This window comes from Centroberyx affinis, unplaced genomic scaffold, assembly GCF_046629955.1.
Source record: "Centroberyx affinis isolate AG114_WGS23_722 - 3 ecotype Tasmania unplaced genomic scaffold, CSIRO-AGI_Caff_v1 ptg000392l_1, whole genome shotgun sequence".
NCBI lineage: Eukaryota > Metazoa > Chordata > Actinopteri > Beryciformes > Berycidae > Centroberyx > Centroberyx affinis.
Genome location: NW_027279060.1, coordinates 75261 through 90888, shown reverse-complemented (window position 1 = coordinate 90888; position 15628 = coordinate 75261). Strand labels below are relative to the sequence as shown.

General features: G+C 42.3%; 1 protein-coding gene across 2 annotated transcripts in view; it reads right to left on the bottom strand.

Annotated features, from left to right (window-relative positions):
* The window catches only part of creb5b (cAMP responsive element binding protein 5b), a 33138-nt gene extending 24575 nt beyond the window's left edge, over positions 1–8563 (bottom strand). Inside the window, exons 1-4 of one of the 2 annotated variants that reach the window (XM_071516142.1) lie at positions 8492–8563; positions 7990–8083; positions 6407–6528; positions 4618–4769 (exon numbers count right to left, since the gene is read on the bottom strand). In XM_071516142.1, the coding sequence (XP_071372243.1) occupies positions 4618–4769; positions 6407–6528; positions 7990–8083; positions 8492–8545 (422 nt within the window). In that variant the 5' untranslated portion in view covers positions 8546–8563. Of the gene's footprint in view, positions 1–4617; positions 4770–6406; positions 6529–7989; positions 8084–8458 lie in introns of both variants that reach the window. The other variant, XM_071516141.1, reaches the window with a different exon arrangement.
* Positions 8564–15628: the final 7065 nt, after the last annotated feature.

Genomic DNA, 15628 nt, shown 5'->3' with positions numbered 1-15628 from the left:
TGACACTGGCACAATAGCAGTGGAAATACAACGGACACAGTCATTTCATATATCATGTCTGTGTGTGGAAAAAAGTGTTATGCAATTTGTGGAAATGTGGAATCTGGAATCAAAATCATCAGTGGATGGTAGAGCAATTTGTGGAAATGTTGTCAGTAGGTGTCTAATACATATAACTAGCTGGTAGAACTTGATCATGTCAGAATCAAGATATATTTGACAGATAGTTCACAGAAGTGTTATTTTTTCTCAGGATATTCACATTTGCTTTAAGCTTTTGAGAAAGAAAACACTCTTTGGTACAAACCCAGCTGCATGTTTTGGAATCATATCTGGTGAGGGACCATGGTGCGCTGTGATGATGATGATTTATTTTTTGTTAGGCAACAGGACATCTAATTGGGCTTTGTCAAAATGATTCTTTGAGAGACAAATCTAAGTAATAGTTTTACTGGTTCACAGCTAAAAAAATGGCAGGTGAGAAACTGCGGTATCCCACACAAAATCTTGTACCCATTGGGCCTTTTAACCAATCATCATATCACCTACATATTGTGGAGAAAACACATGGTGACCAAAGCAGCTCTGTCACTTGACACTCAGGCCATGTATGTTATTGTGTGGTTTAGAGAGCATGAAGCCCAAGTTCTATTTCTACTTACTTCCCTTACAAGCCAAGAAAAGGACCACAAGAGGCTGATGGCTCTGAGAGGTGTGAAAAATATTGTGCATTTTAAGCAGCAAGGAAACAGAAGCACCAATTGACTTCCTTCAGAGCATAGCACTTAATGTTGCAGGCAGCATGCATTGTGAAGCACTTGGACCTCAAGGCTTATTTAAGTTCAGAGACGAAAATCCTTCATCTAGAAATATTAAAGAAAAATGCTAATGTTGTGTATAAGATTCTAGGCATACAAATTAAAAATGAGTACAGTGAACCACTGAAGTAAGAGAGACACAAATTGTTTATTTCAGCTTTGCACAAGATTGAGAGCTATTGGTGTCAATGGATTTGTATTTTGAAATGGGTCTAATTCTAGGAAATATCGAAGAAGGTGGTCTCTGTTAGGTGATGAGAAAGCAAAAATGACTAAAGATGGAATCTCAGGTTCAAAGGTCAGGTTCAAATGATCTGACTCTCAACTCAAAGCAGAGATTACCTTTATACTAGTGCGCTGCAATCCTCAAAATTCCTAGGAAATTCACATTTGAGTTTATCATTCAAACTCTTCAAGAGAAAGTTGAAGTGTCCTCATACAATAAAAGCACCTGTTTCTAAGGGGATTAAGTCTACACAGCCAAAACTGAGAAAAATATTTAAATGCTGCATCAACAGACATTGATGACTGGGTCTTCTATTACATCTGTACTGTAATCAGACTTCACGTAACCCAGTTGCCTTCAGGTTGGTTGTGCTTTGTAATGGAAATGATTGGATTGAATTCCTCTACTCAACTAGAATAGAAGTATGTCATTTTCAGTGCCTTTGTGCCCCCACCCACCTACCCCACCTACCCCCACATCTCCTCTTACGAGTCAAAAGGTTGAGGTCTCTACGAAATGTTGTATCTCACATGGTTGACTAGCTACGTCCAACACATTTAACTCTGACATAACTCAGGACCAGATGTTTATAATTCTAAAGCAGAGAGCATTCAAATCTGTTGGATGCCGCTTCCCTTTGTATGATAATGATAGCCGTGACATTAAGATCTGCTGGCTGTTTCTTATGCCTAGTTTTAACACTGGTTTGTGTCAGTGTTGCTCCCCAGAGGCCTTGTTTAGGGACTCTGTCAGAGCAGAGAGAGAGAGAGAGGTCCTCAGGTTTCACAGCTGCAGGCCCAGCTCAACCCTAAAGTAAATGGACTTCAGGAAAGCCAATCCTAATTGATTCCAAGCCTCAAAGCTCTTTAGTAAACATTGTGGAGCAATGAAAATGACTTGTTATCCTAATTCATTGGATGCTCCACGCTGCGCGTTCAGCAGAGCCGAGAACCAAGAAAACAGATGGAACCTAGATTAAACTGATTTTGCCTGGTGATTTCTCTTCACTCAGCGAGATCTTTGCTCTACAGAGCTCCACAAAGTGTGTCAAGTTAAAAAGCTTTATAAGTCTGCAACAATCACATACCCAAACCTGTCCATTCTTGCTATGGATAAATGTCTCTGAATTGTCTCTCAAGTTACTGCAGTTAAACATGCGCACAATAAAGGAATTTCCCACTGTGGGATAAAGAAACAACTTCTACTACGGCATGATTGGCTTTTCTTCAGACATGGCAAATTAAACCATATTAGATCAATTACACTTGGGGTGGCTTAATAGGACAACAAAGACTTATCACAGGCATAGGGAACCACTGATCTGACCTCCAGTAGGCTGACTAGCTCTTTATCAACCTGGGCAGAGCACAGCTAGCCTGTGAAGTGTCCGGCCTGTTGTGTGAGTAGGAAGTTCCTGTGGAGAGACCCTGTGCACAGAGCCTTCAACTGCCCTAATGGCTTCCTGTGGAACCACTGTTTCTCAGTAAAGGGGTTTCCTCAACCCAGTTTCCCACTGATGTGAACATTTCCAGATCAGTTGTCTGTCGTGTGAATCTACTCATCGAGACGGGCCTTCCTATTCTTGTGATAAGCTTCCATCGTTGTTGTAAACAACTGACTCCTGTATAGTTTGGGCAACCCCCTCTCTGTACTTCTCTTGATCTTACAGCCAGCAGGTAATTCTGTGGAATACAATGTCTGTCTCTCCCTCTTGTCTTAAATCTGAGTAATCCTGGCTTTGTCCCTTCATTTTCATGATTTATTATCATATATATGCAACTGTAGGTCTGATAGTGCACTGACTAGTGCAGACAGCCTCAAGTACTGCTTCAAATAATGTGCAACAGAAAACTGTCGCTGGTGCTTATAAGCCATTCTGTGGCTGGAAACCACGACCACATGCCATACCACCTCTGATTATCATGCAATCTTTTTTACTGTGTGCAAGCATTACCAGTCTCTCAGCGAGTCAGTCAAGGATCTGTGACTGTAAAGGACTATGAAGAGGGTGAAGTGGGGAGTCTGTGCTTCGGCAAAGTGAGGAGTTTTTAATGACAGGTAAACTCAGGTGAAGCAGGCCCGGCAAAGTCTCTGTTACTGGCAGTGATTGCTGCTCCTCCAAGGGGATGAAATTCCATCCCTGTCCTGGACAAAGAGCCTGACGGGGTGTCAGTCAGGCTTAGTGATGGGCCTCCCATCCAATATTCACTAGCTCCTCAAGCTGTAAATCTACACAGGACGACCTCAACACAGCGCAGGCCTAACACTGAGCCATCTCAACACCCAACTAACTTGCCACAGGCCTGGTTTACAGTAACACAGCCTGGCACAAGTTTGAAGGCAACATGCATTTTAAGTCCAACTTGTGTTAGAATTCGACACTGTAGGCTTAAAACTAGGCACAGTTACTTCATCATTAATTATAGAATTAAAGCCTTCTGTAATTGGTGATGATACTGAAACTAAGAGTTTGTGGATACAATTTGTGTCATTGCATATTTACATGTATAAAGAAGTGAAGAAGTGAAAGAGATGTGTATATGTATGTGTATGTGTACGTGTACGTGTATGTGTATGTGTATGTGTATGTGTATGTGTATGTGTATGTGTATGTGAATGTGTATGTGTATGTGTATGTGTCTGTGTATGTGTGAACAGCCCAGGTCATGATTATGTTACTGATATATAAAGACAAAAACTAGGCACAGGTCAGCAGAGGAAGGCAAACACAAGAAAGGCGTTACCCACAAAAAGCTGATAGCCCCGTGGGGGTTGGTGGGGTTTATAAAATCAATGCCTGACACACCCACACCAAATTTACCACATATGAGTCCTTCAGTACAAGGTCTGATGAGGACTGCGATTGGCAACAAACATACAAGAGTAAACTCTATGAACAATTCCATGGCAACTACACACAAGCAGTAAAAACCTGACAGAGCATCGCATCGTACGGCTTGCTGTTATTACATCTGTGGCACAGCAATGAAAAATGGCAGGGAAACAGAGCTCTAAGGCTGCGGTCACCATTCCCATACAGTGAAAGGGACTATTTTAGAGCATGAAACGCTAAACCGTTGTAAAAGCAGTCACGGCTGAGGCCTCGACGATGACCTCATCCCGTCCTCTGGGACCCTCTTGACATGCTCTGCTGTGGGACAATGCTGAATGAACAGCAAAACATGAATCGCCAGCCCCACACACTGCTCCGAATGTAACGAAACACTGACATTACCTCAGAGAGTACAGAGGGATGACAATCAGCACGGAGACAATGGGACCAGGCCAAGCCTAAGGCTGTCGCTATAACGGGGGCACACTTGAGGTGAGGAGACACACTCCTGTCACTGTGCTTCTCAGACAATTTTCAGACCATCATCAGCTCTTAACAGTGGCCCACCATTTGACAGCAAAAAAGTCAAATAGTGTCACGGCACACAGAGATAAAAACACAAGAATATTCCCTCTCTTTCTGCCACTTATCTAATAAAACCTACATTCTCTTCATATGCAGTCCAAAGTAGATGCAAGTCAGTGTAATATCGTGCTGGTGCTCTCTTGGTTCTCACTCACCCTATCTGTCTGTTTGTGGATGGAGCCTGAGTGATGACGGAGCTGGACTGAGGAGACGGCAGCGCCTGCTGGATCACTATGCTGGTGTCGTGGTTGGCCATCCGTGCGTGGGACTGCTGGTGCTGGCCTGCCTGGCCGTGCAGTGAGATGCTCTGCAGTAAGGGAGGGGAGAGAAGAGTGAGAAGAGGATACACGGTTAGAAGCTGTCAAAGAGTCTCACTTTTTTCCCCCGGCAAATTGTATGTTCAGCACAACTCAAGCATTACAACTGCTTGGCCTTCAGCTCCATACAGCCTGCTTGAATGTGTAATGAGGAACTATGTAAACTATCATCCACTGACTTCTCCTAAGTGGAGGTGGGGAAAAATGGAGAGGCTAATGAAGACCAGGTTTCCTTATTGTTATTTACCCAGCAGGATAGTTTGTTTATTTTGCCCTTGGTACAAGTAATGGTGAATATACTACAAAATAACCTTGTAAGTGAAAATATATCCCTAAGCCTCACAAACATGTCTTGGCTTACATACCAAAAATGGCAAGTTGAAGTAATTTGCATAAGCCAAATCTAAAACAGCCACCAACAATGAGCAAACATATAACATATATATTGTTATACCAACGCGTTTCGGCTTGTGGCCTGCTGAAGACCCTGATGAAGGCAAGAAGCCGAAGCGTGTTGGTCTAACAATAAAGTTGTTCTATATACTACAAGTGTTGCTGGTGTTTTGACCTTTTTAATATCAGATATTGACCATAAAGAAATTAAAAGATTATCAATACAACCAAAAGCAATCACTCTTTTACTGGTATGAGGGTGTCTGTATATGACTGCATTTTTTCTATCGTTCCTTGAATTTTCAAGCCAGCACTCCTTATCTCTCCTGTGCTATGCACTCCCAGAGAGTCTTGCTCTGACTCGCCTCCTGCTGACTTAGCAGAGCCTCCCATCATAAACCACACAGGCTGGGGAGGCTAGACGTGGCTGACCTGAGCGCAGACAAGCTCCAGAGCCAAACCACCCAGACGACAGTGCAGCTCCAGCATGCATGTGCATCTCTCCAGACATTAGATAAGCAGTCTGTCTTGTGGTGATTTGACTAGCACCCGTGTTCCAGGTAGAGGTGCCCCAGGGCGGATCCATAATGCATAAATGATCACCCGTCTGTCAGACCTCGCCGCTTTGAGACTCTGCTGAGGTCGCAACAGGCTGCATATGCGTGACTGTCTGGCAAAGTCTTGTATTGCTGTCACAAAAGTTGTCTCCCAGGGGTCAATCTTTGCGTCTGGGAGGAAATAAGACTCCCTGCCTGAGAGGTGACTGGAGAGCTGTTTGAAGTTACAGGTGGAGAACCTGATCTCCTCTCCCCTCACCTGTGGTGGGTGAGAAATCTCCACCTGCCGGCCCTGTCTGTCACTGTCAACAAGACCGATGGGGATGGGGCGCATGGTGTCTGGGACACAGTGAGGGCTGGAAACGTAACATATGACTATGCTGTTTGTACAAGAAAGAGAAATTTTGGCAAGACAGTCGGTTGTGTATACATACCTGTGGTTATCTGCTTTTTGGCAAATGAGCAGTGTGTGGTTATGTGAGTCCGTGCCCTAAGTGTTTTGGGTCTATGAAAAGTGTGTGTATCTGTTCACAGCATGTGGGCTGTGGTTAGTGGAATGACTGATGACGGCACAAGATAACAAGGGACAACCCAGTTTACAGCCATCTGACCTCACCCTGGCCGTGGGTTCACCTTGGGTTTCCCCAGGCTGAGCTGTGCTCTCTACTTTCCAGTACCTGTTTGTTGTCCTCCTCCTCCTGGGCCTTGCGAAACTCCTGTTCAATGGAGCAGTCCAGCTCACTGAACAGTCCCACCTCCTCACAGTTCTTCAAGAAGCGTGTCGGTGTGGGCGTCTGGTCTGGGAATCAAGGAAGACACATGAGTCCAGCTTCAAAACCTGTTACTCTCAATAGTGTTTATATGTCAGGCTGTACATACAAGAACATAGCACAAGGAATAGAGTAGTATGCAAAATAAGAGACTAATACCCTGTGCCACACCATGTACATCATTGATAAGCATTCATAATGATTATTGAAACCCCCCCCCCATTACTTTCATACTGTTAGAGAGAGATACTAGCCTTGACAGAGCCATTTGCGTTGAAAAAGTCCAGATCCCACCTACTGCGAGGGGGTCTCATTTGTTCAGCTCAGTCAAGCCATGGTATTCAACTTGACTTTGTGGGGGGTGCGCACAGATCGGGTTTCAGACAGTTGAAGGTGATTTTAGGATCAAGCCCGTTTTAAAGGCTAAAAGCATACTTCATGGTCTGTTTATCCATTCTGGCTAGACTGGGGATTGACTCAAACTTTCATCATGACCTGTGTACCCAAAATACAGTTTTGCCCAAAATATAGTTTTCCCATTTGGGAGGCTGAGAGCTTCACTCAAGCTCTATTGGTGAAAGAGGGCAATGTCAATTTGCAGTTCAGGATGAATAGGAAATAAACTTTAGGTGCACAATTATATCAAGATAAAAGATAAGGAGTAGACTGCTTAAATGTCTTTTGGTGACCAGCTGAAGTTATGTTACCGAGTTCTAACAGCAATGTGACTTATAACCATTGACTATTTTATCCTCTGGGTCCAAGGTCTCAATAAGAGAAATAGTCAGAGCTGTAACTCAGATAACGGGGGATAAGGACACCCGGCCTAGAAAATCCGATCCCGCTGTCCACTGAGTGTAAATAATAAAGAAGACACAATCTCAGCAGCGTGGCTAGAGTGCTGTGTACCCTAGTCCGCTGCTGCAGAGCCATGTCGAGGAACAGAGGACTAGAGTTATGGTTTGGCCTTGGGGTGACACTTGTAGGTGCTGTACACAATCTATAAATGTGATGTTTCTTTGAACTGTAGATCAATGTTTCATGTAGATCAACATGTCACCTGAGCTACACCTTGTCCCCCCCCCCCCTCATAATGGCGGTGAACCACCTCTCCCACCTCCTCCAGACTAATGAGAGCTCTGACCATGAGAGGATGTAAATCACGCAAAGCAGCGAGGAAGAGAAATGTTACCTTGGCAGGACATTTAGCTTAACATGCTAATTTCTTTTAGTCATACGTCAGCGTCTCTTTGTGCTGCTGAAGTGTGCAGAAGCGGCATGCACTGAATATAGCTGAGCTGCGAGGTAACGTGCATCATATGATTTACATTACTGTAAACAACTGGTATAGACACGCCGTAAAGTTTTCTGATGATAGACAGGTGTGTCTGAGCATGACTCACTGCTGCACACACCTGCAAGCAAACTACGAGTCCCCTGTGTGCCCTGCTGAGGTAGCGTGAATCTGTATTGATGTAGCTGTAACTCACCTGATAACATGTTGTCATTCTTTATGGAGGGGAACTTAAGAGTCATCTCATGTTTGTGTCGATGTATCATCAGATGGTCCTCCGTGGGGAATCGCTGTTGAGCAAAAAAACAAAAAAAACAGCGTGAAAAGAATCGTAACCATATGTACAAAAGGGAAATACAATGTTCTATGAATCTATTATAATACTGTCAAAAGAACCAATAAACTGGAGGCTTAAACCAAAATAACATTCGCCGTCATTTTTCATCTCTAGAGTGCATCCTTACAAAAAAGCGACAGCTGCCGTATTGACTTCAAAAAACATTTCTTTCTCTAGGTTTTTTACACCTGCAGCAGAAAAGCAGCTTTATTTACAGTTAGTGTTTCACTCAATTCCATGCTATTCTGTTTCTCCCTTTTGCGTGAGGCAGTAACCTACTCCCCAGGCCTCCTCAACGTACTCCTCTTCATATTACAGACACACACACACACATGGTGTGGTCCTGTCTTGACACACTCACCTGAGAACAGCCAGGAGCGCTGCACACGAATGGCCTTTCCTGCTCTGAGTTCATCACTCCAGCCAACTCCTCATAAAACTACAAACAAAGGCAAGGAGGAAAACGAGGAGGGGAAGTGAATGACTTGAGTTTACCTGCCAGCACACATTGTGTTATTCTAGACAGAATATTGCCAATGCACCTGAAAATAGCTCAATGGTTATTTTCAGTAATAAACATACAGCATTCCCACCCTGCAGTGATGTGGAATCCGTTGAAATGACATCAAGGGCAAAGTTTCGGGTTTTAAAGGCCTGCAAAGGCTGGATGCAATAATTGAAGTGCATCATTTTACGAGCTTCATTTGCCGCTTTTTCATTCACTGCATGTGGTGAAAGATCTAAGTAGTCCACACTAATGGTTGGACTTTTTATTACAATGTGGATTCTATTTTTCTTGTAGTGATATAGGCTATAACAGCCATTCATAAAAAAACAACAACAACAATATATTGCTATGGATGAATGTGGCCCTCCTTAAAAATTTTAATTACTATTGGCTAATCTTGTGGCCTCTGGTCTAGCCTATCCGACTGTTATCCCACAGTAATTTAAAAATCAATTTTCACCAATTTGGGTATGCAGTGAGACATATTGAATTTTAGACAAGAACAGACACTTAAATCTCATCTACTAACTTTTTTGAGAGGGGGCAGTGTATTTTCAAGTGCCAGACAAATCGCAATCATTAAAATGTTTAATTCAGTTGTTCAGTTCAGTCTCTAACATCCTCATGCTCATGCTGAGAGCAAGAAGAGGAAGTGGTGGCAGAGCAGCAGCGCATGAGAAACAGAAGCACAGGGAATGAGGGCTAGAGAGTGATCAGTCGGAAAGCCAGTTTGTTTGTTCTAAAAAAAAACAACTTCAAAAACACATGAGACAGTTTTACAGCTCACAAATAACTGGACAGTATATTTGTTTACCTGCAAGTACTGCCAAATGTGTGCTTTGTGAGTATTTGCTCAGTATACTGTAGACATAGCCATGCATCATGCCAAATTTGCAACGGCTTTGTTAGTTATAGATGCTTTTTTAATTGAGAGTGACAGAGAGGGCAACGTTTCCCAGCAAAGAGGAATGCCTGGTACTTTGTTGTAAAAGACCTAAAGTGAATCCAGAGATAAACTGAACAGATTTGAAGCTCTTATAAAAATTAAGGGCCCACAAATTCTGTGAAAGTTCTCCTGCCCCTCTATGCACTTACAGAAACTGAACAGTGCACACCCAGGCGTGCACAACAACACAAATACAGGCCTATTGGCAAGCTTTGTATTAAGCTTAAAAATATTTAAAGAAAAAGCATGACTTTATTCCATCCATGGTAGCCCAGCGCTGTGGCTTATCCAGATGGCAGGATGGCGGAGAAAAAACAGAAAAACAGGTGTATTTTGACTGCTTATTTTTACAGGCAAGCACTTAAAGGCTTTGGTGTGCAACTGAAAACAATCGTTGGATTTGAAAATGTACACGTGATGCCTCGTTCTCATAAATATTTTCACTTTAAAGTTATAAAAGAACAAATAACATAAATGTTCCCTCCTGAGCTTCATCAACAGTTGTTAACATATTACCATGTACTCTCTTAAGGTAGAAAAGGTAGAAATACATTTGTACCATTTTTATGAGAGAAGGTATGATTTAGGATATTGCCCCAGAGACATCCCAGGCCACAGGAGGTACAACGTTGTACCTCTTAGAGTGTGTTCAAGTGTCTTTCTGGTCTTGTCTCTGATATCATACTGGGTGACTGTTGCCTGTTGTGTCACAGTGTGTGTCTCTTTGATGGAGGCATATCACTGTCCAGTTCACCGCAGTGTAAACTATCCCCATCACCGTGACACACACCACCACCAGCACAAAAACACCAACAGGCCAGTACTCACGGAGACACCCGGCACCGCAAAGCAGTGAGTGAGGATGAAGGGAGCATGTGAATAACCAGGATGTCTACAGAGTTATGGACTCTCATTTTGCACTCCTGTAAGTTAATTAAGCGTTAACAAACAATTTGAATAATGCCTAGGTGAATTGTGAAAGTTGACAAGCGTAGACTGTTTAACAACACTGAGCTTTTCTATTCTGACTCCTCAAAAGCAAAGCTTGGCAATGGGGTTAAAACAGTAAAAAGAGGGCAACAACATAACTTTTGTTGTTTCCTACTCACTCCATCTGCTCTACATGTAACAACACAAACAGTTCAAAAGGGTTTTTTAAGAATCTAATAATTAATACATGAGAGATGACTGGAACTTCTATTCACGGTGATCATGGTACTCTACCATATCGTCCTCATCTATGACACACACACAACACCAACAAAGTCTCTTACCTGCCACAATCAATGTATGGCTATTTAAACGCATCAGAAATTTAAGGCAGTGTTGAGCATGAATACTTTCATACACTATATACATGTGTGTCTTTTTCGCGGGTACAGGCTATTTCCTCTAGCACAGTCAAAACATTCAAATATTGTGTTATGCTAAGCAGTGCTGTTTTCCTAACAAGCTATACTTCATGACTGAGCCTGCAGAAAAGGGTCTGGACAGGGTCTCTCTGTCAGAGAGCAATGAGCACTGGTTCTCTCTTTCTTTCACCAGTTCACTCCGTCTCTTCTAATGGGCCCCTGGACTCTCACCTGGTCTGCTTTGACACAACAAAACCTCAAAGTGAAAACTGTTTACCTCAGATTCCAAACATGACTAACATTACTGATGAAGTTCTGGACATTGAGCACTAACTAGACCGAGGGACGATGGCAAGTACAAGAACCACGACTTCAAAAAGTTTGCACGTGCCGCTGATTGTTCATGGCTTCAACCAACATTTAAGGCCACAATTTTATCTCAAATAAAGTTACTTGCATAGAATTTTCACTTGTTTCTAAAAACCTCTATTCACACATTTTCAGGCATAACTAATTATTGTTCAACACTTATGTAAATCACTTGGTCTATCTTATTCCAAACCTTAACAACAAACCACAAAATCACATATCACTATAGCACTGATATAACAGGACTGATATAGTGTGTCTATGAATATCAGGACAGGGATCGTGCAAAAACTGGACCCATTAATGATTTCTTTATCTTCCTGTTTCTAAAAAAGGCCTAGATCATTTCATCACATTTACCAGGAAATTCAAACCATATGACGCATAAAACACTGAAACATGGATTCTGTGAATGCCTCTGCGAATTATCCAATAGCTTTCACACTTCAAATTATCAGTACTCAACGCCCTTTCCTTGGAAGGGGCACTTGGCTCTCATTTGATATAGATGTTTTAGTTTAGCAGAGGAAATTTGGTTACACTTTACATTAACTATATCCCGATGTGAGAGAGGGGAAGGATTAGGGGCCGGAGTTCGATTTCAAGATGAACTGGGGAGGAATTCTCCAGGTAGACCACATATTAGAATTTAAACAATATGGTGAGGAAAAGAGGGGTTGGGGTGCAAAGGCATACGGGGTTACAGCAAGCACAAACATGCACAGCAACTCAAACCTCCAGCTCCCTGGCCTGGGCCTTTGACAGCGCAAGTTCAAGGTGGGATCACGGCAAACCCCTGAGGCACGGCCCTCTTAGACAATGTGTGCTGTGGATTTCTGCTCTCGACCTGAATGCGTGACAAAAAGGCCGCTGAGAGGTAAACATCAATAACTATCAATTACTGATCCCTTCGTGTAAGCGCACAATACAAAAATACCCCCTCACAAGGGCCATCATGGCACTGACACTGCTCATAATAGACTTGATATTCACTGGAGTCTATGCAGATAAAGTATTCACACTATAGCTGTATGTTTGTCTTGGGAAAAGGAGGAACAAGCATGGGAGTGCAGACGGGGCTGCTATTAGAACAAAAGTGCAGAGGGACAAATATAAAACAGGTATCTTGATCTCGAAATTAGAATTTAGGCCAAACTGTCGATTGTATGCGCTGCTCACTGTACTATTTTTCATATGATTCCTGTCATTTAAACCACTTACATTACTTACTACTTTATCATAATCATTAACAGAGGAATATTTCACCTTGAGCACATGCAACAAATGTCAAAACAAACTGGCTGCATGTCACATTTTCATTGCAAGGAGGTAAGCCGTTAGACCCTAATCAAGTTGAACACTTGTAGGGATGTGTAGAAGTTAGATCTGCATCAGTTACTAAACAACACACTCAGTCTTTGCTATTTTGTAATTGTCTTATTTTTATGTTGTGCCCGGATTATTTCCCTTGTCCAGTGTTTGACTTGGCTATTCAAGGTCCTTCGGTAGAATGTGCAGTATGATTATATTCAGATTTTCCAGATTTGACATGAACAAAACTTTTATTTATCACAGACGAGTTAATAATTTCTGATGAAAATTGTAAATTGCAAGTGTTAACTCTACTTATTTGTAATGTCTGATAAAGGATAATAACAAAATATCCTGAATATCCAGATGGCAAAAGAGAAAAAAGCTTTTATCCAGGCTCAAAGAAACCCAGAAATCGCCTACTTAATATAATAGCTACTATATCAACTTCTTCCCAATTTCTCAAACTTTTGCTTTTATTTCATTTTACTTAATTCTACTTTGAAACAGTGTATCTTCCTGGTCTCAAATGCAACTGAAGGTTAATAATGCCTTGATTTTTATTTTTATTTTAGTTTTCTGCCAGCTTTTTTCTCAATCTATTTTTCAAAGCAATAACAATGATTAATGGCTCAGTTATTACGATTAAACATAAAGCTCTTACGATTATCAAGTGTTATTAACAAAACTAAATAAAACAGAGGGAAACAAAGACTAAAACTGTAGGGCCACACAATCATTTAGCAGCATTAAAGCAGCGCGCATGGGAAACAAGTGGTTATTGCTAAAACAAGAGTGGTGGCGGGCCTCGCCGTCACATAAACATAATGACAGTGGAGAGTAATCAAAAGATTAAAACATCTTTTTTTTTCAGCCCGTAGCCACAAGCGCGCCTCGTCAGCACAACCCTCCAGAAACCCTCAACATCTCAGCGGTTAATCAAATATCGACTGGTCTGCAGAATGACGTAATGTTGGTTACATTCCTCTTCAAGAGAAAAGGAACATAAATTTCTTAAGAATACGGAGCATCACGCTGTTCTTTTAACTCCCATGACAGCAACACCGCCAGGCTATCATTTTGGAGATGATCATTGGTAAACCGCATCACGCAGCAGTCCGGACAAACGCCGGCTCTGCGTATCCCTAGATGGGACAAGCATGACAATGATGCAGAGACCAAGCTTTCTTGCGGCTTTTAGAAGGAATGGTAAAACTAAAACCTTTGTCAGATTGTAATGCCTATGAATATGAAGTGTAATGAGAACATAATTTGCAATGGTCCATTCTATTCACGCGTCTCTTTTGCCTCGGACCGGAGATGAATTCCTGCAGACTTGCCTCCGCTGCTACCTGACAGACCGAGAGCAGCGGGCAGCACTTGACTCCGCGCTCAACTTCAACAACAGTCAACAGATAGGCCAACACGCACGGACACTGAAGTGAGATGACAATGCATGTTACTCCAGTGAACGGAAACATAAGACTTTGTCTCATTTAGTTGCATGCATGAATGAGTAGAGAATAAGAAAACATCTTGGCCGGGACATACGCGAGCAGAACAAGCTGTTGCATGAAAGAGGAGGAAAAAAAAAAGTAACAAGGAACGGTTTTAACTAACAGAACAAATCTGCCACGGCACATGCACGGTCTCCTGCATGATCAAATGATGACTTTGACTTACCAAACAAGTGTAGAAAATGTGAAGCAGTCTCTCAGAAGAAACCACGTTGGACTGAGAAAAGATTACAATACGTTCTATTTAGAGAAGCATAACGTCACCCCTGGGTGACGTCACGTGGGATTCCTGAACTTCTAAATCATTGCGGTCCGCTTGGAGGCGGCGCGAGCAGGGCGGAGTTTGCAAATGCACGCCCAGGCATGGACACTGCTGGACTTGAAGTGGGTGTGGCGCATAGCTGGATCTTCTCTGTTGACCAATTAGCCACGCAAAGCTCTCTGCAGCCTATTGCATCCTGATTGAACTGTTTCATAAACATGACTACTTAACCAGCACACAGACCTCAGTTAATTAAGCGTCAAATAAGAACACTGCGCTATTTGGAATTGGCTCACTCACTTCACTTAAAATACTATGGCTTTAAAAATACCACAATATGGCATTCATTTAATCCTGTCACTTCAAGTACTAGAAACTGCAGTAATGCAACAACCCCCCCAATTAATAAGAAAATGCACCCTCTCCTTTCTCCCCTCTGTCAATAAGAAATAATGGAGCCATTCTGAGTAAATACATAATTGGTGGGGGATTATGCTGACCTCTAAAAGTTGGATTTAAGAGATGGCACTGCAGAGACAAAAAAGTGAACAATATTTTTCTAATAGCCAGAGTGAGTTTAATTGATGCAGGAGGTATCAAAGGATGGACAGCTTATCGTCCCACATCCATCAACCAAACAGCTCTGCAGTCAAACAGAGCCATTCGAGCGCACTCCAAGGTGTTTATGTCAGGCGGGAGTTTTATGCCCACATTAAAAAGCTTAACTGTTTAGGGTACATAAGGTCTATAGACTGCTGTGGTGATTGTACAGGCTGCTGCTGTGTTGCACAATCACTAAGGCTCTGTGTCCCTGTGTCTGACATTGTGATTGGAAGCTGCCTATTGTCCAGTGACACATACTTCATATTTCAGAGCATTAGAGCTACATCACTGTTAGGCCTAGTATTAGACCTCACTGAGAGGACTGAACAGCTCACTGACTTTGCTAACATTACAACTACTTTGCTGATATTCCCACTCATACTTTTTCTACTTTTTTCCTATACTTAACAAAAAGAAGTAATCTTTCTAAAATGTGCCACAAATGACTTTTTCCAAACACCTTCAGTGCCATCATTAACTCCTTTATGTGCACATGCCTGAGAAAATGCTAAGTATAATAATACACACACTTCTTCCACAAAGCCCTTTATGAAATGTGTGCCTCAGCTACAGCACATTAGAAGAGATTTAAACAGCTTTAGAGTACAAACCATTTAGGCTGGAGCTCTG